At 32.2% G+C, this 24543-nt stretch overlaps 1 protein-coding gene across 10 annotated transcripts in view; it reads left to right on the plus strand.

Moving 5' to 3' along the window:
* LOC126865897 (peripheral plasma membrane protein CASK) overlaps window positions 1-24543 on the plus strand; it is a 262104-nt gene that overhangs the window by 22245 nt on the left and 215316 nt on the right. For 7 of the 10 annotated variants that reach the window (XM_050618839.1, XM_050618842.1, XM_050618840.1 and 4 more), the window contains exons 3-7: window positions 1884-1989; window positions 6858-6935; window positions 12260-12435; window positions 20328-20399; window positions 21827-21913. In XM_050618839.1, coding sequence (XP_050474796.1) covers window positions 1884-1989; window positions 6858-6935; window positions 12260-12435; window positions 20328-20399; window positions 21827-21913 — 519 coding nt within the window. The remainder of the gene's footprint in view (window positions 1-1883; window positions 1990-6857; window positions 6936-12259; window positions 12436-20327; window positions 20400-21826; window positions 21914-24543) is intronic. The other 3 variants (XM_050618847.1, XM_050618846.1, XM_050618849.1) reach the window with 3 other exon arrangements.

The following is a 24543-nucleotide window of genomic DNA, read 5'->3' on the forward strand; positions in this document are numbered from 1 at the left end:
TTCGGTTGAAATTGTATTCGTTCTCCTGAACTTAGTCTCCTGGATTTTAATGTGGAACACGTGCGGCAAATTTTCGAAATTAAGTATAAATCCTGCAGTAGGTATTTGTATGCTTCGCTCTCGAATTATTCGAGCGTAAGTTTTTATTTTGCTCCGATTGAGAACTTATTGTTAGCGAAAAATATGATGCAGCAATTGTTTGAATATTTTTGTTGTCTGTCAATTATTTTTAATTGTTTAATGAATTCCAATAAATGATAAAGCTTATTGCCTTCCACGATATCTTTAATTATTTTAACTATTAACATTGTTCAAGTATTTATGTGAAACACGTTATACTTTAAAGAGATTCTGATTATATGATTCACATATATGCGTATCATACTTATATCGCAAATTGTATATATTTTTAGATATACGTAGACATGCGTATATGTATAGATGCCTTTGGCCACGTGGAGTTGGTTCTCCTGATAGCAAGCAAAAATAACTTCATTCTGGACTGACATATTGTAATGTGGATAAAGATTAGCTGCGTGATTATTTAATAGTATTTAAAGTTTAAGCTTTTGACATTAATATTATTAACCGTGGAAGTTATATATAAGATATGCTGGAAAGGTGATTTCTTTTTTTATAACTAATTGAAAATATATCTTATCATAGTTTTAGAGAGAAACGAGGCCTTTTATTTGGTTCGCTGTCTTCACGTTCCATTCTTCTGAAAGAAAGAAATGTATTATTTATTTATGAGAAATACGACTATCACAATACTTCATATAAGTGTATATTTGTTGCATGTCTAATAATAAAAATCATCTTTTTTACATACGTACGTCTAAGAGGTATATAGTTCTAATAATAGGTAAAAAGGAGATGCATCGCTTTAAAGGTTAATAATATTATGAAAATGCGTCATAGTTAGAACGTAATTTCAAGAGAATGCTGGAACGTCACAATAGTGATAAAAATCAATTTTATCAGATCCGGTTCCTATAGCAAGTAATGTTCAACGTGTTTCCAATATTTGTCGTAATGTTTCGTTGTGACCGTTTCATGTCGACTTTTTTCAATCCTGCAATAGCATGTCGAATAATAATTTTTAACTGTGAAAGAATTTCTATTGGCAATCTCTCTGATTTATTCGTGTCATATAATTAGTAATTGTATAAAGTTTATCAATTCAATGGTGAATGTAAAATAGACTTTTTATGAGGAAAATTAAGATAGTACCCATGTAAATTTAGTGATGTATATTAAAATAGTCACTAAATCACTTTTTTAAATATTCTACTAATTTGAAGCTTCTGTGATTTCAAAAAATACAGGCGAGTAAGAAGAACGAATGATTGTGATACTATACGAATATCTTTTAAATTACGAATTATTAAACCGGTCCAATTTTCCTCGAAGTTATTACTTACAGAGTTATCAAAGCGATTCTGGTTACGTGCTCCGTATACAAATGGTTTAATGTTGTAACAGTGCGCATAGTTTAGAATACAGAATTGTGATCAAAATCTGAAGCAGTCGTTCAATTATTTATTCAATTCCCAAGTACTTTACGATACTAACGGAGAAGTTTAGAAATACTTGCAAGCGCTATATATTTTTTAGTTATAGTCGGACGAACACTTAATTACGTTAACTACGAATTGATTTCGATGGGTTTATATGGTTTTTATGATTTTTACAATGAAATTATGTTTCCATCTTGTGCTTAATTTTTTAATTTTAGGAGAAATCTTCTTTAGACGTAACAGAATGAGAATAAATTTCTTACACTTTATGATCAGTTTTTCTTTTATCTTTTATTACATTTTCGTATGTATTATTGGAATATGTAAAAAATGAGAAATGTCATAAGTGTACGATTGTTGCAGATTTGAAACGAGAAGCCACGATATGCCACATGTTAAAACATCCCCATATCGTAGAGTTATTGGAAACATACAGCTCGGAGGGTATGCTCTATATGGTATTCGAATAGTAAGTACAACCATATTTAATTTATTTCTTTTTTCGAAGGATTTTGAAGAACTTGTGTTAAACTCAACGAAGTGTGTTTTCAACCGACATCCTGTTTGTTTCGACTTTCGCTTCTTGCACGTGATTTTAATAATTCATCAACGAAAACAGAAATACGGTTTCGTCATGATTTGATCTTTAGATTCTACTGGAATTCTCGTGATTTCATAAAACGTTCGTTTAGACCGCTATGGAAGCATTTGAAACGCTTTAAACATGGGAAGAAGAGTGGAATGAAATGAGAGCCGAGCGATGCCTTGGTTACGCATTTATCTGGATTTGTTCATAATTCCTTAAAAGACTCCCTTTTGAATATGCTTGTCGGCAACAGCGTTTTTTCACGCACCTCTCTTTCGACCTTTGTTTTTCATTTTTTCAACTTTCCGAGTTAAATGATTTTCTAAGTGGAAGACCACGCTTTTTCAGAGCAATTAGAAGTGTGATGACATGAAAAGATCCATGATGTATCATAACTAAATTTATACCAGATTGCATTGGACTTTTTGAAATGTTCGTAGGAGGAAAAACAAGTAGGAAAAATTTAAAAGTGACGTATCTTTAGAAAAGTAGCATTTTGTTAAATGTGCATTTTGCAAATATGTACCCTCACTTTCTAACTTCTCTAATATAACTTTTTGTTAGTTATTTGGTAGCTTTATGATGCCTTTCCTGAAAATTTGTCCTTTTTAGTAATGAATTTAGTAGTAAATTTTTGAGATAGCTTTTGTAAGCTTCAAAGGTACTCAGCTTTTCTATCGCGAGGAAAACGTTTTATAAACATCAAACTAAATGTTGGCAGGATGAGAGAAATTTTTGATGAGCGTTGCACATTTCGAATTTACAAATTACTATTTTTTATGTTTTTATATTATTATATTTATTATATTCTTTATAGTGAAAGTTTGTTTCCATTAACGTGAAATTATTGAAGTCAGAATTTTTATCCGTATGGTGTTTAATAGTACGTATGTACCTATGTCAATTTCTGGAGTACCACAATTAGTTTTTCTCGATACTCTAAGCCGCAACTTTGTTGAGCCAGTTACTAACCATGTGTTGTATGTTTCCCTTTCATGCAACATAATTATTGGCACTTATCCTGTAGTATAATAATGTAAATTGAAACCAATTAATTGCTTAAAACAAGTATTAAAGATTTGATGTTTGTAATTTACAATAATCTCTTGAGTATATAATTTTCAATTTGTGGTAAATCGTGGAATCGTTTACATTATAATTTTTACAAATTTGAGAACTTAGTAACCTTCGAATAAAATTTATTTGGTTTATCTAAAATTGCAATGAAGATTACTTGGATTCCTTGAAGACAGGGACTTTTCAATTAATATACTTTCAAACCGTAACTTCCTCGTCACTCTGTAACACACATATTGTGAAATACAGCTGTACTAAAATAAAAAATAAGTAAAATGGGATGGCAAATTCATACATGTTTGACGACATACCACTTTATTTAGCTACACATTTCTCGGTACAACATTCGACTCTCGAGAGATCAATTATTTTAAAGTATGTGTATGTACAGAGAAATGAAATGAAAGAAATATCAATGTCGTCTTAATATTAAAAAGCTAAATATTTTTAAAGTTGAATATTTATTTCTAGAACATGTAGTTGAAAGTAAAATAAATGAATTTTAGATATGTACAATATGTATGTATATTGTCGAAAAACAATATATATTTTGTAATACTTGAACGCATATCGCTTGATGTTTGTCAGAGAACAAACAAAAAAATATATTTTATAGAAAGGATTTCAAGATAAAAAATGGGTCCGTTAGAATAATCCTCAGCGAAAAAAAAGGTCGAGAATATGTAGATTCTAAAAAGCCAACCATATCCACGTTCTATTAACATACGTATACATACATACATGAAAACAAGGCTTTAAAACCGAGAAGTGGAACCGTTACTATGGAATGTTATAGCAACGAATTAAATCGTTTGCAGTTAGTTTTAGGCGAGAAAAAGCTGTTTGATAGCTAAACGCCACCATTGCATAGCAATGCTCGGTTTTACACGTTCCTTCAGTAAAGTAAACGATAATAGGACTTAAGATAAAAAGTTTTAATGTATTCAATCTATTTTGCGGTTCAGCTGATTATCCTATATTTAGATTCATGAAGTAGAATGCTCTTACTTGCAAATGCAATTATGAAATGTTGCTAGTAATGAAAAATGGATGGTTTAATTAACTTAAAATTTCAAACCTTTTATGACGTAGTAGAAGAAATATTAAATATTAATTAAATATTAAATCATTAAATATCGAATATTAAATATTAGAAAATATAAATATATACTCTTAACATTATGCGATATAATGCGATATATAAAAAAAATTGTTGAAGATAAAAATAATAGACGATGCAGAGTATTTTCACTTCTAAATATACGCTGGTTTACTTCATTTAATTAATTTTAAATTATATATCAAGAGTATTGTTTAAGTACATAGTCGCATCTTCGTTTTTTCGTTCTGTATCTCCAGGAAATACTGAATTATAAATAAATAACTATTATTTAATCGAAACAAATCAAAGCAACGAAGTTTAGAATAGAGAATCTATATAACATTTGTTTGATTAATTCTCGAATTCAAACACGAAACGTTTATGAACGTGACCGGATATGCTCGAAGTTATTGCTACGCAAACTAAAATCTGTAGAAGATATTTACATAGGTTTGTATGATTGCAATCATCAGTGATTGTGGCAAGGATCCGTACCGATGAAATTTTCGTATTTAATAATGAAAAGCGATATACAATCCTCGTTCATAGCATGTGCAAGGAAAATTCTGTGGCAAAAAAAGTATACGTCTTACCTACGTTTAAAAAACGTAGTTAATTTTCAAATTGACAGGCAATATTTTGTGAGTGGTATTTATGTATGAAAAATTATCTAAACGAATTTTTCAGTCATTGCGGCATTTGTAAACCATATACTATAATAATTATTTATTTAATTTGCAATAATGCTCTTTGGAATAGCAAGATCAATGTTGTATGCCCCGTTTAAATAAATTTAATAGAATAGTAAAGTAGGAGAAAAAACGATTATTCTATGTTAATATTAGAACTATTAACATATGACACGTGATATCTTGTAATGTGTTGTTCACAGAACCTACACGAGCTATTTGCATTGTTGAGAAACGTTAACCTAATTGTTTAAGGAAATAATGTATTTGTAATACATGCTTTATCGTGTAACGAAGAATTGAGAAGCTATTGCAAAATAATCTATTCATGGAGATTGAAACTGTATTAATAAAAGAAAACAGAAATAAATAGATAATAAAGTCGTCATCGTAGAATGAAATAAGCTTGTATGTCAGCAGTTGTTCTAATTGGATACTTAGTATTTACGAAGCAGCGTGTGACACATCATATGAGTTAGCCACGCGTTTTAATAGACATACATGTCAAGAAGCATGCAAAGTTCTTAAATGGTAGATTCACGTGACGTGCCGTCGTACTTTACCATTATGTCAAAGTATTATATATTACGAGCAATTCTCTGTAAAATATTACACCATTCATTAAAATTTACGTCATACAAATTTCATTACGTTTCTTTATGTGAAAATATTTTTGTGAGAAAAACTTCTTCAATTACTATTGTTTGAATTTGTCTGTCACGTACTAACCAGTACCCTCATAGAAACTTTACGTCATTATGAATCGACCTAATTAGTGTTGAATGAATCCGCGATAATTGGGACACATCGTGTTATAGCAGGGAACTTCGTTACGATTGTTAACATAATCAAGTCAGACAACGTTGCCGATTACTGATTGTCAATGTGGTTTGTTAATTTAAATTGTATTTATTTCTTATGATCAATACGCACTACGCACAAAACCAATAATTCTATACAGGATGGTTGGTAACTGGTGGTACAAGCGGAAAGGGGGTGATTCTGCGCGAAAAAAGAAGTCGAAAATATAGAATAAAAATTTTTTTTAAATTTTTTTTTAATTTTTGTTTTTAATTTTTCCATCGAGACAACGATCTACAGTGAGATCCGTTATAACGAGACGTGATAAAGTGCACGCGTACCGAGCGAAAATTCAAAGTCGATTTTCTCGAAAACAATGCCTCAAACGAAAAATTTTTATTCAATTTTTTCGACTTCTTTTTTCGCGTAGAATCACCCCCTTTCCGCTTGGACCACCAGTTACCAACTACCCTGTATATCTATCTCGTAAATATCGAGATTCGAACAATTTGTTCAATTTTTTGCAGAAAACGCAGTTTGAAATAGCAGGATTCGTACTCTTGTTTATTTCGTAATTTCCATTGTACGAGAAAAGTTATTGAATTGTATTTTCGTATGAAAAGAAGAATGTTATGCTTTTTCATTATCCCGAATAAATAAATAAAATAAAAATTTGTCGATTCGTTACGTGATGTATCTGTGTACAGTACTTTAAAAAAGTATTTGAACATTGGTACAAACATTTCGAAATATCATTAACGCTATTCATGTGCATAACATTCATATGCATTTTAAGATTAGTTTCGAATTTTACCAATATAATCTTATCTCACTACAGTAGTAATGAAATTTCAGTGCCGTGTAACATGCACGTTATATCCAAAAAGTTTTCTATGTTAACTGTTTAAAAATTCTACGGACCACTGTATATATTTCTTTTAAGATCATTATGTTTTGTTATGCAGTCCTTCGAAATACGTGTCCGTATTGAAGGTCCGTAGCAAAATACGATTTTTTTTCCGATGCTCCCATAAATTGTTACACCTTGTAAATTATGCATTAATGTCGTGCTTCTGTTTCAGTATGGATGGCTCTGATTTATGCTTCGAGGTCGTTCGGAGAGCAACTGCTGGATTCGTGTACAGTGAAGCGGTAGCCAGGTAAGAAGATCTTTACATTGTGCAAAAGTTGTATTTCAGCCATAAAAGATATCCCTTTTGTTTCGAATGTACCATCTGAGCACAGCGCTATCTTTTACAATTTAATAAAAGAAAAAATATTTACCCTAGACCACCTGAATTGCAACAGCTTTTTGTTATATGTATCAGTGATGTTGTATCACAGTGACACGAGTTTACGACATAATTTACACGGGAGTTCACTTGATATTATTAAAAGACATGCTATTTATCTCGAAACAATACTGCAGTTATTAATCTCACTATGATCCTTACGTTTTCCTTTCGTCATCCAGTCTTCGTGTTCTCATTTATATAACACCATTTCTCCATTTCGAGAAACGATGAAAACGTCTGTTTTTCGTGAATAATGCTGTTCCATAAGTTTATTCCTATTGGAATTAAACAATCTTTTCCGTTTAAATCAGTATTAAACTACAAAAATCCGAGATTAAATCCTCAGTTAGCTAGTTGTTGGAAAAATATTGTTAGAATCGTAAAGAAGATTTGTAAATTGCAAAATGAAGTCTGTACGATTTGTATTAATCGAACGATTAATATAAAAATCACATTTACGCTTTGCAAATACTACTCATTTCAAATATTAGATTTATGGAAGAAAACATTTCAAAAATTTAAATTTGTATTTTTGAATAGAAACTTCGTGCAAAAATGTTTCTTCTTAATGTTTCCTATATTCTAAAAGAATAAACTATCAAAGTGAACCGATAAAAGTTATCGCGATAACGAAAGTTTTCGTTTCAATCACGGATTATCGAATATATTTAGAATATTGAATTGTTCTCTGCTTATCTATACACCGTTGTTTAACTGTGTAGTATGGTCATTAAGATTTCGGAAGCAGATGATGTTTATTTATGAAAGTTTTGGTCGCCAGTTTGCTGAATCTATCTACGTCGAGTAGAGGTAGATTAACCAGCAGAATGATGGACAGTGTAGGTACATGTCATGTCCAAAACTGTCTCTGAAATGCGTTTGCTCTCTTCATGGTCATTTGTAAGCTCACGTCGTACCTCATAGCTATCACTTTTGAACGTCTGTAGCGAATACAGTTAGCGAATCATTTTATTCTCTCGATTAAAAATCCGAATATTTTTACGTGTTTTTACTACGGCAAAGTTCCGATTTTAAGGTTACAGGTAAATAGAGAATGAGAAATATCCCGTAGCGATATAAACGTTCATAACTAACTTTAATTTTAATACACTATTAGTAAATTCTCAAAGAAGTAATTGAAATTAATATGAACAATTTGACCACATAAGGACATGATAAATAATATATTTATTTGTATGTGCTTTAATGGTGTATATTAATATATGTATTGTTAGTAACAATTGTTACTAACAAGTAACCACAAATTGATCAAAATGACCGGATATTACAGTACAGTGAGTACTACTAATTCTTTGAATCCTTTCAATTATTTGGAAGTATGTAAATTCAATGATAATTAGTAAACAATTTCAGCGAACTTCTGATGTAATCTATGATATTTAGAAGAGGTAAAAAATTATTTAGATATTTTAGATATCTATGTAGTTCTTCTTAAAATATATGTATGTATATATCCCTTTTTCGGTTGTCCAAACTCAAATATTCTCTTGAGCCGTACTATGTCAGTTACATTGATATTTGATATTTCACGTTGAAAAAAAAATTTCAATAGTGCACTAAACATAAACCTCTGGAGACGTAACTTATATAAGTTATGGATGTGCAACCTTCTCGACTCACAAGTTCGGAGTTATAGATACGTTAGACATGCGAGATGCATTAAACCTAGTTACAAAGTTATTATACGACACCGTCGAAAATCCACTTTGCTCGGAAACAATAGCAAAAGTCAATCTCCATTTTGACATTAATAAATTATTTGTTACGCTTTCGCTATATCCCGAAAGTAATCAAAAGTTAGGATTACTAGTCAAATACAGGTTAGTAAAATTAGGAACTACATTTAATATCTTAGATATTAAGAGTTCTTAAGAGTACGTACGTTAAGATAGTTTCTAAATTCGGAGAAATTTTGTTATTATAACTACTTACTAAAGTAATCAGAATAATTTTACACATTTAGTACGATGTATTTTTTAAAATTTGAAGAATTTTTTATAATTTTTGCAACTGTTCCATATATGTTTCTTACATTACACATTTTCCTTTCTCCTTCTTTTCTATTTTTTAAATTTTTATTTCTTTCTTATTTTTATTTTCATTTTCATTTTTATTTTTATAGAAAATATAATAAAAAAAAACTTTGTAACATAAAAATGTTTTACATGTTTTCTACAAGATGAACAATCAACTTCACGGATTGTTTGAAACATTCCAATATTTAAAACATATAAATCACGAAAAAAGAGAGAGAGAGGAAATGTACGAATCTATTACATTTAACAAACTTTTATGGGGCGGTAATTCGTATTAGCCAGTGGTTTATATCAACGAAAAGGTTTCACAGGTGAACTTAATTTATTGATATTACGAAAAGGTCGCGTTATCTTCTAACGGGTGGATAAAATAAATTTTCACATATTGCTGAAGTAAATATGTAAAACATTGGACATGTCGTATCCTTTCTGTTCATCGTTGATATTTAGGATTCCATATATTGTACAAAATGCAGTTATTAAACGCTTATCGTTTCGTTTCCATTCGATATCAATATAAAGTAGTACATGTACATATATATTTTCGAACATTCGATTCGGCTGTTTATATCGTATCGAACACTCGATAGTCGATAACTCGATTGAAATATTTACCTGTTAATCAACTTGGAAATATCTTACAAGTACATGAAAGGGGATAAACTGTTGTATTAACGAATTGTATCCGGCAACCGTTTCGCCCTTAACAGAAAGTCGATTGAACTGACGTTATCTAGACAGTATAACGAATATGCAATAAATACACGAGAGCCGAGCGCTTTGACCATCGTTTTTTATATCTCGGTCAACCTTCAATAATCCCTGTATCTCATTCCTTTAACATTTTCCTTAATCGCCTGACCTATACGGTTAAGAAGCATAGACATTTTTACGCTATTTAAACCCGAGTTAATTTTACTTTGACCATTTTAATCCACAGTCGTTGTGTTTTCAGAATCCACGTGCCTTCTTTGAATTTTATGCTTAAAACGTCGAAAGCTTTTCTGTTTGTTGATACCAGAACGAGATATCATAACGAGAAATTCGAGAATCGTAACAGGATTTTAAAAATCTGTTGAGGTCACAGTGGTAGTATATAATACTATTTTTGTTGTATACTCAATATTAATTTACCAATTCTTTAAATTATACGTCCATAATTCGTTAAATATTGAAAACAATAAATATCTAACAGATTTGAAAGTATTTGTGAATGAAAATCTTTCTTTTTTCTCAAATAATCGCCACTGCACCGCAATACCCAGGCACATATGCATTTCTATTTTAATATAAAACCAGTTCTATTATTCCCATTGCTCGTGCTTGCAATTATCTGCGTACATTAAACTGTATCCCGAATAGCGTTCAACTGTTGTAATATAGTGAAAGCCTAAATAACATTGTGCATGATACTTCATAAGGTACAAAGTGCGGGCGTGCATATCAACGTATAAAAGTATCTGACCTCGTTTCGAAGTTACACCGTTTTTCGTTTTTATCATTTGTTCACCTGTCTTGACAGAAAATGTTACTAGGAACTTTCGACATCCATTGCTTTTATCCACAGATAGAACTCGTACGCGGTACGACTCGCAAGATATTTCGGGAACATGTATATGATAACAATTCGTGAGAGAACGCAGGAAACGTTAGACAGTAATTACAAAGATCTAAATGAAGTTGTTTGAGATCAGTTCGTTTGAAATTAATTACTTCGATTTGACATTGATAATAATTTTGGTAAATATTCAATATATTGGAAATATTACCAGACAAAATTACATTCATAGATGATAGTCTTTTTATGTACACACAGAACATCGAAAGATAAGCAGAAATAGGTAAATAACGTACAAAATATAATGGGTTTCAGTTTTACACTATCAGATCGAGAAAAATTTGCTATAAGGTACATGTTTTTTTTTTTTTTTTAGTGATCAGTTTTTCTCATAAAATTCTGTTTATGCATCATTAATCTATATTTATATCTTTTTAATTTTTATCATATTACAACTCTGTAAAATAACTTTGATTAATGGATCTCACGAGACGGAAATTCGATATTTTTGTCGCAGTAAAAGATATACTGTTCGCAAGAAACGTTACACCATATCATAGTTTGAGATTTATTGTTTAACGATGAAAAATAGAAGTTTCTTATGAAAACTTATAACTGGATCTAATAGCATTATACAATGTTATTTTGAAATGGTCGTGGACGAAATCTGAAAAATATACGCTATTTAGTTGAAGTGAAATAATAGGAAGGACTGTAGTGAAAATGTTCATCTGTTACTGCGGAATCTTATTATAGCGAATTAAATCAGTTAGACGTATTCTTGAATATAAGATGATTTAATACCGACTGACATCCTTCTTTATATTTTTGTATATTAACATTTAATACTCGTTGGTTGAGAGAATAAAGATATCTATATTTTATATAAAATTCGGCTCAGTTATTTACCAATTACTTTATCAAGCAGTTAATTTATCAATATATATCTGATTTACCGTTAGTAACAGTAAATAGACTGGTTTTATATATGGATGCACTAATATATGTGCTGTATCGAATTAACATAGATACCTTTTCTTCTATTTACGAGAATACGGAAATGTTTTTCGATGGAAGGGACTCGCCAAATTTAACTCCAGGACATAATGTAGTAATAAATCAACTGCTATATATACTTAATCGTCCATATATTTAAACATTTGAGCAGCCAAGAACAACTGATCATTGACATAGTTTCATCAATGGCAAGAATAATTTGCCATAACATAGTGTTGTAGTTAGAAAATGAAGGTGATCCTAATTTGATGATCAAAGACTGTACGAACCACTTACAAATCATAAAATGCTCAATTCCAAAATCGAAAAGTATGAAGGTAGTGACAATGTTACAGACATTATTCTTTAAAATCTATCTTAGAATTTATTATTTATCGTATTTTTGCTGCAAGCTCGCTAAATCTTTGATCATTGTTTCTCACATTCTACTATATATATCGCGATAAGACCGAAGATTTTCATTCATCGAGATGAATAGACAACGCGTGCATATATTTTTCAGCCGCCTCATCTCCCATAGGATAGCAATATCTATAACAGCAGCTTTCGTTTTCCAGCCATTACATGCGACAGATCCTGGAGGCGTTGCGATACTGCCACGAGAACGACATAATTCATCGTGATCTAAAGCCGCAATGCGCTCTCCTGGCAGGCAAGGAAAATTCCGCACCGGTGAAGCTACGCGGCTTCAGCGTCGCCGTGCAACTTCAGTCGTCCCAGGCAAACGGCGTCGGTATGTTTTAACACTTCCTTCTTCGTTCTCTCACGTTCTATCTGCGTGCATAGCCGTTCTACAGAACGTACTCTTTCCTGCGCATTCTCCAGGGAAACACCGCTACGGCGTTAGCTCTCTTCGCCAACACTTTCGCGTTCGTTTTACTTGTCCTTTCGCCGGTGTCAAACACGTGCACACCACTGCACAACGGTAACAATACAATGATCGCTACCACTGAACCGAATCGACTACTTCTTTTTTCCACGAAAAATCATAATTTATGATTGTATCCATCCGGGCAAAGTGGGGAATTGATGGCGCTGTCGTGTTGTTGCTACTGATACAGTGTATTCTATGCTGCATGATTTTTCAACATTATAAACAACGTCTTTGAATGTTAGGAGTTCTCATAGAGAAGAAGATGTATCGTTGAATGTAAGGAGTTCTGTTAGAGATAAAGACGTATGAAGTAATGTCTTTTGGTAACATTTCAGGAATATTATAGATTAAGTACAACAGAAATTGAAAGGGACGGGTAAACCAATCTTTTGCAAATCATTATTTTGAGCTGTATAAAGTAAAACTCCATTTCGATATACTTCTTGTTATTATCTGTGCATAGTACAATACCTTTGAATTTGTGTTAAATATTCGTAAATACCATAAAAGCTTTAATTAAATATCATTATTTTCATAAATGTTAATGAATGTCGAATTAATATATTTATGTTCTCTTCAATCTTCGTAAATATTAAAACATCGGGAAATAGATATATAAAGTAGATACTATATTTTATGCGATATTGACGCTCCATTTTTGAGATATTGGCCGATTGTAAAACATATCCAAGATGTCTCGATAGATCAAAACAAAAGAAACGAAAGAATGTTTATGATAGTATTACATGCAACATTATATAAGTTCAAAAATTCTTTATGAATTATTACTTTTGATCTTATAAAATTTACCGTATTCAAAGAATACTTAAAGGTCAAAGTCCAAGTGTTTTCTATAATTTTTATTATTTTTCCACAAAGAAAGATGTATAATCTTATTGTGGATATCCCGAAGCAATTAAACGTTATTCCCAATGCGATGTATTAACGTGAAGCCGTGGAATAGTTAAAACAATGAAAATTTCACTGCTCGGTTGTTCAAGGTATTTCGAAATCGAGCGTTGCTTGCTCAACGATTAATTTTATACGTATGGTGCGGTTTCCACCATGGGCCACCACAAAGGATCCAGTTATCAAAGCAGTTACGTATGTAAATTCATATGTAGTATGCTGATACCGGAAAGGTTTCGTTATAGACATTCCGTGATGTGTGAATGACAATAAATTACCGACTCCTCTGTGCATAAAGCAAGCAAACTCGTTTATCTAGGGAAGTGTAAAGGTGAAAGGGCACTGTAACGTTTCTTAGGTTTGCTGTTAGTTCTAGAAGAGAGCTAACATCGTTCGGACATTAACATGGTGACCAAAAGTCGCCCTTATTTAAGAATACTAGTATATTAATTTTACAGCAGAATCGTTTTAATATCGAAACACATACGTAATACGCTTCTAATATTTTTTGTAAACATTGGAGAGGCAGCATTCCATATTAATTTGCACATTATTATATTAAGTTTCTTTTTTTTATATATATTTTTTTTAATACTGTTTGGGACGTAGCAAATACCGTGGTAGCTTGTGTCGATTAAACTGCAAATCGAATTCGATCTTGGTAGTATAATATTTGGTAGCTATATATTAACTCTCGCACGTTCTATTAGTGGGTAAATATAGTTTGCGATAATCAGTTTGCTGTTGCGTTATATAATAATATTGCATACTTCAGCACCGATATCAGATTAGATTAAAAACCGAAAAAATGGAAATATTATTCTGTTGGTATGTTTATTTTTGTGGCGTTCTATTTATTTTCACTTAGTAGGTTTGAAAGTCACTGGCGAAAATGGAAAACTTATTTTCCAATCCAATATAGAGTTGCGTTACTACCGAAAGCCGTGGGTCGAACAATTTTAGTATACAAAAAGGGTAGAGTAATTAAACGTGAATTTTAGTTGGAGTTGGAAACTTATGAAGTTTCTTAATAGAAAACTTTTACTCGTTTCCGAGAAATGACCGAGTTTCAGCGTTTTTCAGTCAGTGAGAGGTATCCCTGGGAAAGCTGTTTTCCAAAGAGAAATAATTTCTCAAGAGAGAAAAAGAAAGAAGAAAAACAGAAGATTCTACAACTTAAGATATTTAAATATTTGCAAGTAGTAAGTGTAATTGAATATTTTCTTTGTGTTACTCGCGCGTTCTTGTCCAAATTTCGACGCGTTAAGTGATACATATTTATTTACATGTGATATTACAGAAGCTTGCTAATTTTTCATTACACTGTTGAAAGGGATAGTGTTTGAATGTGTGCAGAGTGGAATCCATTATTTACTAGAACGACCTTAACGAATGTCGTTGAGGTACGCGACCTCCTTTTCACTAGACAGCGTTATAGGTACTGCCTTAAAAGATTCAGAGGCAAGGAGATGAGCTTACCCTGAGGGTTAGGACATTATTGCTGCCGGCAGAGTGACATATTTGTAGACAAAGCTGATTAACGTCTTTGCAAATGAAAAGCGCCACTTAATTACTCGAGAAGACGATTCTCTGCTGTTGAATCGACGAGAAAAGGAAGAGACTTTCTTTTCTAGTCACTTGAGTATTACAAAGAATTCGGCCGATTAAAAGATGAGTCGAATATAAAATCATGGATTGAATGCTGCCTCTTCACGATCTCCAACGACACACATATATATATTATAAATATATATATGTATATTTCTTTTTCTTTCCTACATACACCGAAACAAAGTGTGTTTTTTGAACATTCGTTAAGAATACTTTTAAAAAGACACTTGGTATTTTTGTATCGTCTCTCTGCTGAATGCCCTATTCTTCACTATTGGCTGGCTTGGTCGATGATTGGCAGTCGTATTCGAAATTTCTCGATGTTCAATGTGCAGAATGCAACGGCTTTTATCGGTTCTTTTTCTTCCAAAGAATATCTCCTCGTTACTTTCTCAACGATTATCTTCGTTGGTGTCCGTTTTACTTATGACGATCCTCTCTGTTGCTTCGATATCGCATGATCTGACGGTAAGTAGAGTTTTATACCTGATCAAGGCTTCGATGTATATCACGACGATAAAATTTATATACACCCGATCGGGTTTCTAGTTTATACGATCTGAACCTCTTGTTACTTTTTACGTGCGGTAGAACCTCGATTATTCGAAGCAGTTAATATTCATGAACGCTTTCTTGTATGAAAAGCGGATATTATGCGACAGTATGTAATCACGTTAATTTATCGACTAAATCTGTGGTTAGGCATATTGTTTATAAAGCAACTTATTTCAAAAATTTGTATGGATTTTATCGTTTTTTCATTCTTTGAATGAATATTTTGAACAGTAAATGTTTCAAGACTACGCGGATAATGATATTTTTGATATCATATTTTTCGTATCTCGTTTAATTCATTCTATTACATTCGACCCATAATTCAGAATACAGTTAAATGAATGTATAGGTTAAAAAGGTAATTTATTGTAGAGATAAGCGGAGAAAATATATGAAGCAAGCAGTATTTCATAATTTTATTTTGTTTCATACATCAAACAGTAGTCATATGCCACAAATATTAATCAGTTTTTAATTTTATATGAAAGATGTAATTTTATCTTTTTATAATGTCATTTTCTATCAACGACTCTTTCCTCTAAAAACATTTTACAAATTAAATTAAAAGTATAATTGCTTTTTAAATATCAGTAAACAAAAGAGAGTTTAAAAATTAAAAATTAATCGTTTGAGAATTTTCTTTTTATTAATCCAAGTGCCTTAAGCTCATTCTACCTGCTAACTCATTACTCGATACATAACATACAGTTTTTATTAACATGTATTAATATAATATTTAGCAAAAATAGTTAACTGTTTATACTTGTTTCCAATAATTTTATGAAAAAATTTATTTACGACAATTTTATAAACCAATTTGAACGAAACCAAAGAGAAAGATATCGGATCCATTTTCAACAATTTATAAAATATACTAGGACAACAATTCTCCGGTAATAGCTGTCGTCATAACTCTGAAACTAATCTGTTACTGTATTTCTGTTACATCATGCACATACTTCTCCCACTAAATTTTATTTTATTATTCAAAATAAATTTGTTTACTCATGGCAAAAAAATTTATTTTCTCGTAATAAAAACTTAAAAAAATAAATTGTAAACACAGCAAGGGCGACGAAACATTATCTCAGTAGGTACTTTTAGTTTTGGAAAAATTGTAAAAATACAATAAATACGATACTAGATTTCTCAACTAAGATTTAATATATCCTTCCGGTTATTAAACTTTCAATAAGAAGCTTTGTCTTCTTGAACTGCAGAAAATACAATTTGAAATGATATTTAGTTTTTGTCACTTCTACACTTAGATACGTTCCTTCGTAATTAGTATGAAAGTAATAAGGCCTAATCAGTCTTCCGTAGACAGTTCTATTTTTGAGGAAGGAAGTAGCATCTAATGAAGAAAAGTATACCTTGACGAGACTAGGTCTTGGATTATACGATTACGAACTTACGACTACTACAGTTCGGTTATTATCTTCTTCGAAAAAAGTACAGCATCGTGGATCTATTGACACAGTAGTGTATGAAACTCGATTCCTGTTATTAAATATTTCATGAACTTACGAGTGTCTACACAAGTGCAGAAATATGGTGTACAAATGATTAATAATAGGCAGCTAAACTTTTGAATATAATGTTTCGTTTTAATTGATATAAAATATCTTTGTGTAGCTCTTTCAGTAATTTTCCGAGTCCTGCGGTGATGCGGTTCACATAATTTCTCGAAATATCGCATATTAGTGTACATTAGTAGCGTATGTTATGTTAATTTAATAATATTATTAATTAGTACATTGTTGAGAATATACTTCCCAGATGTTGTAACTACACAAACAAATTTAGTCATAAATGAGGCCAGTATATTGTTATAAATATATATTTCTTTTTCTTTTTAAGCAAATGACTTTTCGTTGGATTACTTCATTATTTAGCCATCAGATGAAATAATTTTATAATTCATTCTATATCTCAAAATCTCGATTCCTGTTGTTAAATATTCATTTGTCTTCATTCAAATATTTATTATTCTATTAACTATTATTGATTCAAATCATGAAATGAAAGGAAATAGTGTATTCTTTGAAGCATTTTTGCTTCTGAAAACTTTTTGTTCTCCTCAGAAAAAAATGTCCTTTTCAGAGGTGTTGGAGCTAGAGCCAGCTTCATCAGAGATTTGATGATGCGCCGATGTCAATTCGCACGCTTGAACACTATTTGAAAAAGACATGATTTACAGGGCGAAACCCTGAGGCAGGATTAACTCAGTTCTGTGAAGGTGTCAAAGGTTTCAATATTCACACAGATTAAGGACTTTCTACGCATCGTCGAAGAAACAACCTGTAATCCACTGACAATTGCGCTACTTCGTTTCGACGAATTCAATTTGCTATAAGCCAACGAGTATTTATATAAATAACAAAAATAAATGAAATAGATTTTACTAATCGAAATTATGTCAGAAGAAAGCTTTCGAGGGGGAAAGGGAAATTTCTATGAAAAGATTATCATTCACAATAAACTTAATTTCTCTTACGAAAAGTCATCCATTTCTAAATTCTTGAAATCCACAATTTACGTATTATATTCCTGTCATCAGTATTGTATGATGTAAATTTATACAGGAAATGCGTTTTGTAATTCCGCTTAAGCTCAGGTATTGAGATTGTTTGGTAATTGAACGCTCGGATAATCGGATACGTGAATAATCGAGGTTCGATCGTAGTATTAATTTCAGCCTCTTCGTTGCTGCCGCAACCAATACACATTAACGAATTATGAACATGATTTTTTGTATATTCATTACTTAGGAAAATCTCCTCTGTTTCTTTACTATTTTTCCACCCCTTTTATTGTCCTAAATCTATTTTTATGATAATCGTAGGACGAATCATCGCAGCCACATTTGATTGTATCGCCGTTAAGAGCCGTTGATAAAATGCACTTTATTATAGCAATCGATCCACTTCACTCGATGCTCATGCGTAAGTGGTCGGACCTTCATTCATGCTCTGTGATTCGTTTAAAATCAATGAATCATTCCATAAGATCAATGATTCTGCACCCCTCTCCTGTTCCTGTCTGACTAGTAGTGAAATTTATTTTTAATGCAGCCGGCATTATATTATTCTTCGCCGTTGAAAACTGACTGAAACGCAGAAACAGATACCACGATACATTTTTCCTAGAAGATGTGGAGTATTGATCCGGTTGTTTGTGAAAGAATGTTACCGAGAATCTAAACAAGCACACTACATCTCGTAACTTAGACTTGGGCACATCATACAATTTAAGAATCGAATACCTGTTAAAATCATCGTTAAAAAAGGATTTGCCTGAGAACAACGTGGATGAACAAATATTTTCTCTTTAAATAATAGCTTTCCAACCTTCACATAATTTGTTCATTTTCTGAAATCTTCGTTTTTTCTACTTCTATGTCTTATCCCATATAAAATCGTAAATTTTTATATAACTTATTTTTATATTCTTTCCAACGAGTTTTTCTTAATAATTTGTATCTTTTTGGTATCTTATTTTAATCTTACAATAATAGTTTAATTAGACAAGTTCTTTCGATGCTTTTCATAAGATAGACGAAATGTATTGAAATAGAAGTTAGAAAATTCTGATGAGGATTTATATATTTCAAACGGTAAATATTTCAAACTTTTTTTAATAAACGCACATTTTAGCGGACAGCGCAACTTTGTCGGGACTCAACATAGTAACCGTGTATGTAGTAATAATTTAAAAATGGAGGAAAACGATTTTTCGTGTTATCATTGAGAAAAGTTAGGAGCCCTAAAGCAGATGTTAAATCCGTTGCAAAATGTGTCCATTATTTAATCTTCTAACTTTCGGAACTAATTTTAGCTATCGAACAATAAGAAGAACGCAAATTTTAAAGAGAAAAGTACATCTAAAAGTGGAGCAGCAAACTTTGTATCTTCGAAAACTGAATCTTCTTGGATTCATGAGCTTCTGGGTGAACTCGGTTTAACGAATATCAGAAAACTCCAAGTTATACGTCTCGTGTCTTTCGCGCGAGTGCAGATTTCCCAATATTAAAATTAATAACTTTTATGTATTCATATTGCTTCGACGAAAACCAATAACGATGTGTGATTAAAAGTATTGTTATCGTGTCGATCAAATAATAGAGAAAAGGAGAGAGTTCGGTGTTGTTACCTGGAACAGCCTTTCTGTTTAATTTTCCGCTTCTCACGTACTGAACATAAATTTTTAGCATCTCCCGCAATTATTTTACAGTTACTTTCTAGTTTCTTTTGCAATTGTTTACGCTTGAAAATATAATGATACGCTGGTAGTATCAAATAAATTAATTATTATTTCAAGAAGCTCGTAATAATAATTATTAAAAGCGTTAAAATGCAGCGGAATTTAAAACTTTGATTATAGAAAGAAATTCAGAGTATGAAATTAAGATTCTATAAACATTTCAATTCGAATGATTAAAATTTCACAAAATCTCGGGCATAGATTCAAAATTTTCTCCGCTGCGCTATTGAAAATGCTTGGAAACATTTCATATTACATTAGAACGCGTGGAAATATTGACCACGGTCTGCTTGAAAACGTTCCAAAAAAGAGAAAAAGAAAGATTTATTACACACGTTTAATGGCTACGCGAGGAAAGAGCATCGCATAATTACAAAATTTGATAACTTGAAATTTGGTTTGAATGAATACAGAATGTTACACGACCGAGTATCGGCAGTGTCTGAGCCCAAAGGGGCAGCTCTACTTGAAGGCCGACAACGAGGGTAAGCCTGACCTAACCTTTAATCATCACTTCCGCAGGAGCCTTGTATCATCATGCCATATGTATCACACAACTCACACACACGTCCAGAACACATTCACATATACACCACACATTATGCTACCATCTTAACCCGATCCGTGTGTCCCTCTCACGTTACTGTACTTCTAGAAGCTGCCACTGCTTGCTTGCTTGCTTTTTCCGCGTTCAGATTTCGACCACGAGTCTCAAACGAGTCGTTTCGATGCGCGCCGAGCTCGAACATTTTCGTGTTGGAAATCCATTCGGTGTTTTATCGAACCTACGCCAGGAAACGAATTCGTGTTGAAAGAAAGTCCCTTGATGAAAATTCCACTTTACCATTCCCTCACATCGTTCAGTCATCCCTCTACCTTTCATCATTGTTATATTGTTCGATGTGATTTTCAGTGTAAATGATTATATAGGGTGTTCCGTGATTCTGTATAGATGAATAGATCTTACACGTGAGTTAGTGTTTCTCTGCACGAAGCTTCGTTCCTTCCATTCCTTTATTTAGAAGATTAATCTCGTCAAGGTACATTTATCTCTTTTCGTCGATTAACTTATATTTTATTTTTGAGATATGGATGTATGAAAAAGATACATAAAATTGAGAAAGGAGCCTTCGACTTATTTTTCTTAAAAACGAAGCTTCGTACCTCGTACTGATTATAAGAGATTACACTCTATATTTTCAACTTATTTGTTACGATGCACTTGAATTTAACGATTCCATTATATTAGTGTTATTAATGTATCGTAGATTCCATTGCTGTACCATATGTACTACATCTATATTTTTATTCATAAATGGAGTAGCTACATATTTCAGTGTTACTTAGCCCATTGTTAGATCAGAGAACGAGAGAGATAGTACAACTGCGTAGCAATAAATTGAAATCCGGATCTCACGATAAATTTTTAGTAGCTACTATGCAAAGACCTAATTAAACTTCACTTTTTTTATCGTCTATAACAAGACACCACAATGTTCAAAGGAAGTCGTTCGAAAGCAAACGAGGGACAACAAACTTATTGCCAATGGTAGTGAATAGAGAAAGAGGGAGGAAGAGAGAGAGAGAGAGAGAGAGAGAGAGGAGATAGAAAACTCCCTTTATCTTCAATGACCAAACGAGTCAACGAGGTTAACATTCGATTGTTCCGACAGAGGCACACTTTTGCTAAAGAATCGCTTAGAAAATCGTTTTCCCCGGGCCTCGACCTCAACTCTGGCCCGTACTAAAACTCGATTCTTTGATACAATGACACAAACACAGGTCTGTCTTCCTCTACGAATAACGGCGATGACGATAAGGTTCTTATCGTCGATGATGGCAGATGCTGCACACCCTGACATTACTCCGCCGATAACGATCCTTGTCCTATTTGTCTGTGTTCTTTCGATAGGGCTGACGTCTCCGAGCTGCAATTTCCCTTTCGAGGACCTGACCGACGCCGAGGATTCGCTAGTGAGCGATACGGAGGACAATATCGGTACTCGTATGCCTGCCACATCCGCATAATAACGAGAACCGGGGGTAGACACGACAGGCAAAAAAAAAAAAAAAAGAAAAGAAAAAATAGAAGAAAGGAATAAAATTTTGAATAGAAAGAACCTTCGATTTCCTCTTTAAAAAATGTCGTCGATCCCATATGTCCAATCATTTAGTTCGAATTAGAACACGAGAAACTAACATACCGATGGCTCGATGGGTTACGGATAAAAAAGACTGTTCGATTTCTGTCTCGACTCGTCGCGATATCCTATCGACAAGTACTATCGTTATGCTTTCGAATTAACATGGGGATCAATTAAAATGTTCCTCGGTTGCTTGTTTTCGATGCAATGACACGCATATTCGTTCTACCCCCGTGTCGTTCAATTATGTCAGCTTCAGAACAACACGTAGTGTCTGCGTAGACACTCCACTTGACCTACGTGCGGTAGTTTGTTCCTGTAAAATCGTTGTGCAGGCTCGCGTAGTGACAGATACACGTTGTGTCGTCGAGCTGCCTAATATCTCAAGAACAAGACAGAAAGACCCGTTCTTTCTTTTTTTTCTCGTTCCTTTTTTTTTTTTTATCTCTTTCCTTTAGTTTGTTTCCCGTTCGTCGACGTGTCCCGTTTTTTTGTAGCGTGTACGAATGAATCGACTTCTGCTTCATCGTTATAGGGATCCCACGATTGAAGAGTTCATTACGATTTTTTGTTATCTTGTTTACAATCGCAAGTAATTTCTTCCGTGAATATTTTTAAGATTCAAATGTCTAAATATCGAACTTGATAATATTCAAATACTAATGTTAAATTCCCTTTCGTCCATTACTATAAACAGAAGATAACGGAGAAAAATAAGAAGAAAACTAATTATCTGATTTAACATAAACACATTCTCTTGTTTGCTACATTTCTATTTGTACAGGTATTTGTAAGTACATATACGTATACCTATCACGTACGTACGTGTATATTTTATAATAAGTATCAGAAATATTTAAGAAAATGATCTTTTAATTGTCACCTATCATACGTAATAAACTCTTCAATGTTTTCCTTGTTTGTTGGTCTGATGCGTTCAAAAATTGCCCGATTTTTTGGGCTTGTTTGTGTCGTCATTGTTCGTAGCGGTAGACTAGCCTATCTTTATGTGTCTGTTTATATGTATGCCTTTGTGTATGTCGTATCGTATGTTATCTGTGGTGAACTGTCGTACGTTACATCATGAATATTTTCTAGCAGTTTTTAAGAATTTATCGTGCAAGTGATATTCGAACGTAAGTAAGTGTCTAGATCTAAATGCAGATGAACGTTCTACACATAGATGCAATTCATCATCATGCTATGTTTCTAACAACGTATCACTGTCATAATAATCTCATATATTTAAAAATATCATCAACGTTGAATGTTATAAATAATATTTAAGAAATCGTCTCCATAACAATCATTATTGTCATAAATCATGTCTAATACTGAGAAATCAATTTCAATATTTTTATTTATAGGAACTAATCTTTTCTTGAAAGTAACGTAAACAGACAGCTTAAAGTAAACATACGAAATAAAATTCTAGTTACTTCGAATATAATTGATTAAGCAATTGAAATAAGTAAAAAAAAAAAAAGATCGAGTAAACGAAGTCAAGTGGTACGTTTCAGTACAGTTTGTAAGATTTTCATCGTCGAGAGTTAGATCAAGCGAATAGCTCTGCGTGAAAGTGATTGTCGCGCAACACCCTCCGTTCGTGATAAAAATTTTAACGTATCAGTAAAGGTAAAAATTTACGAACGTGATAAAATTATGCTGTAGAAAGTGCTACGTTCGTTTCGAACGATGCTATCTTATTTCTAGTGTCGATTTCAGATTAAATATAATTTATGTTATTTGTTTAATCTGCAATTTGCGAGCGAGGATAAAACTGCTCTATACTTTTTCTAGCCTTACGGGTGACACGAAAATACCCAAAAGCAACAGTAAAAATTCACTTTCAGCTACTGCACAGCTTCACGGACATGTAATTTTGCATTCGTATTTATTCACATACACTCGCTAAAATTTAATGCACTAACACACAATCATATGCACGTGATTTATGTCGCGTGATGAGCTATTTGTTATTTTTTGCTATTTATATCGCTGATATATATTTATAGAAAACACGATATTTATTTTATTTATTTATGCTTTCGAACGATAAAAATAAAGAAGATACGTTGAATATTAATTATACTTGAAATAATGCTATCGGATCCCTATCTTTAGTTTCACTTGTTTATTTGTTTAAAAAGAAAACGTTAAAACTAAAGAATATGAACAAAATGCTACCCGTCAAATAATGCAATTGAATTTCAATAGAATTTCGATCGATAACATTTCATTCCATGATTACTCGCAGAATTCATAAAGAGGAACATATTCGATATTACGCATGCACGTTTCATATTGCATAATTCTTATTCCCTTTGATATCGACAATTACACGCATAAACGTAATATCCTTTTTATATTACTTTGATGCTCAATTTAAAACTTTAAGCTCTATATTATCATCTCCATTTCGTTGTACACTTTCTTTTTTCTCTACTTGTTAATGTATGACTCGTATGATAGTTTAATGTATTTT

The sequence above is a fragment of the Bombus huntii genome, chromosome 5 (assembly GCF_024542735.1).
Source record: "Bombus huntii isolate Logan2020A chromosome 5, iyBomHunt1.1, whole genome shotgun sequence".
Taxonomy (NCBI): Eukaryota; Metazoa; Arthropoda; class Insecta; order Hymenoptera; family Apidae; genus Bombus; species Bombus huntii.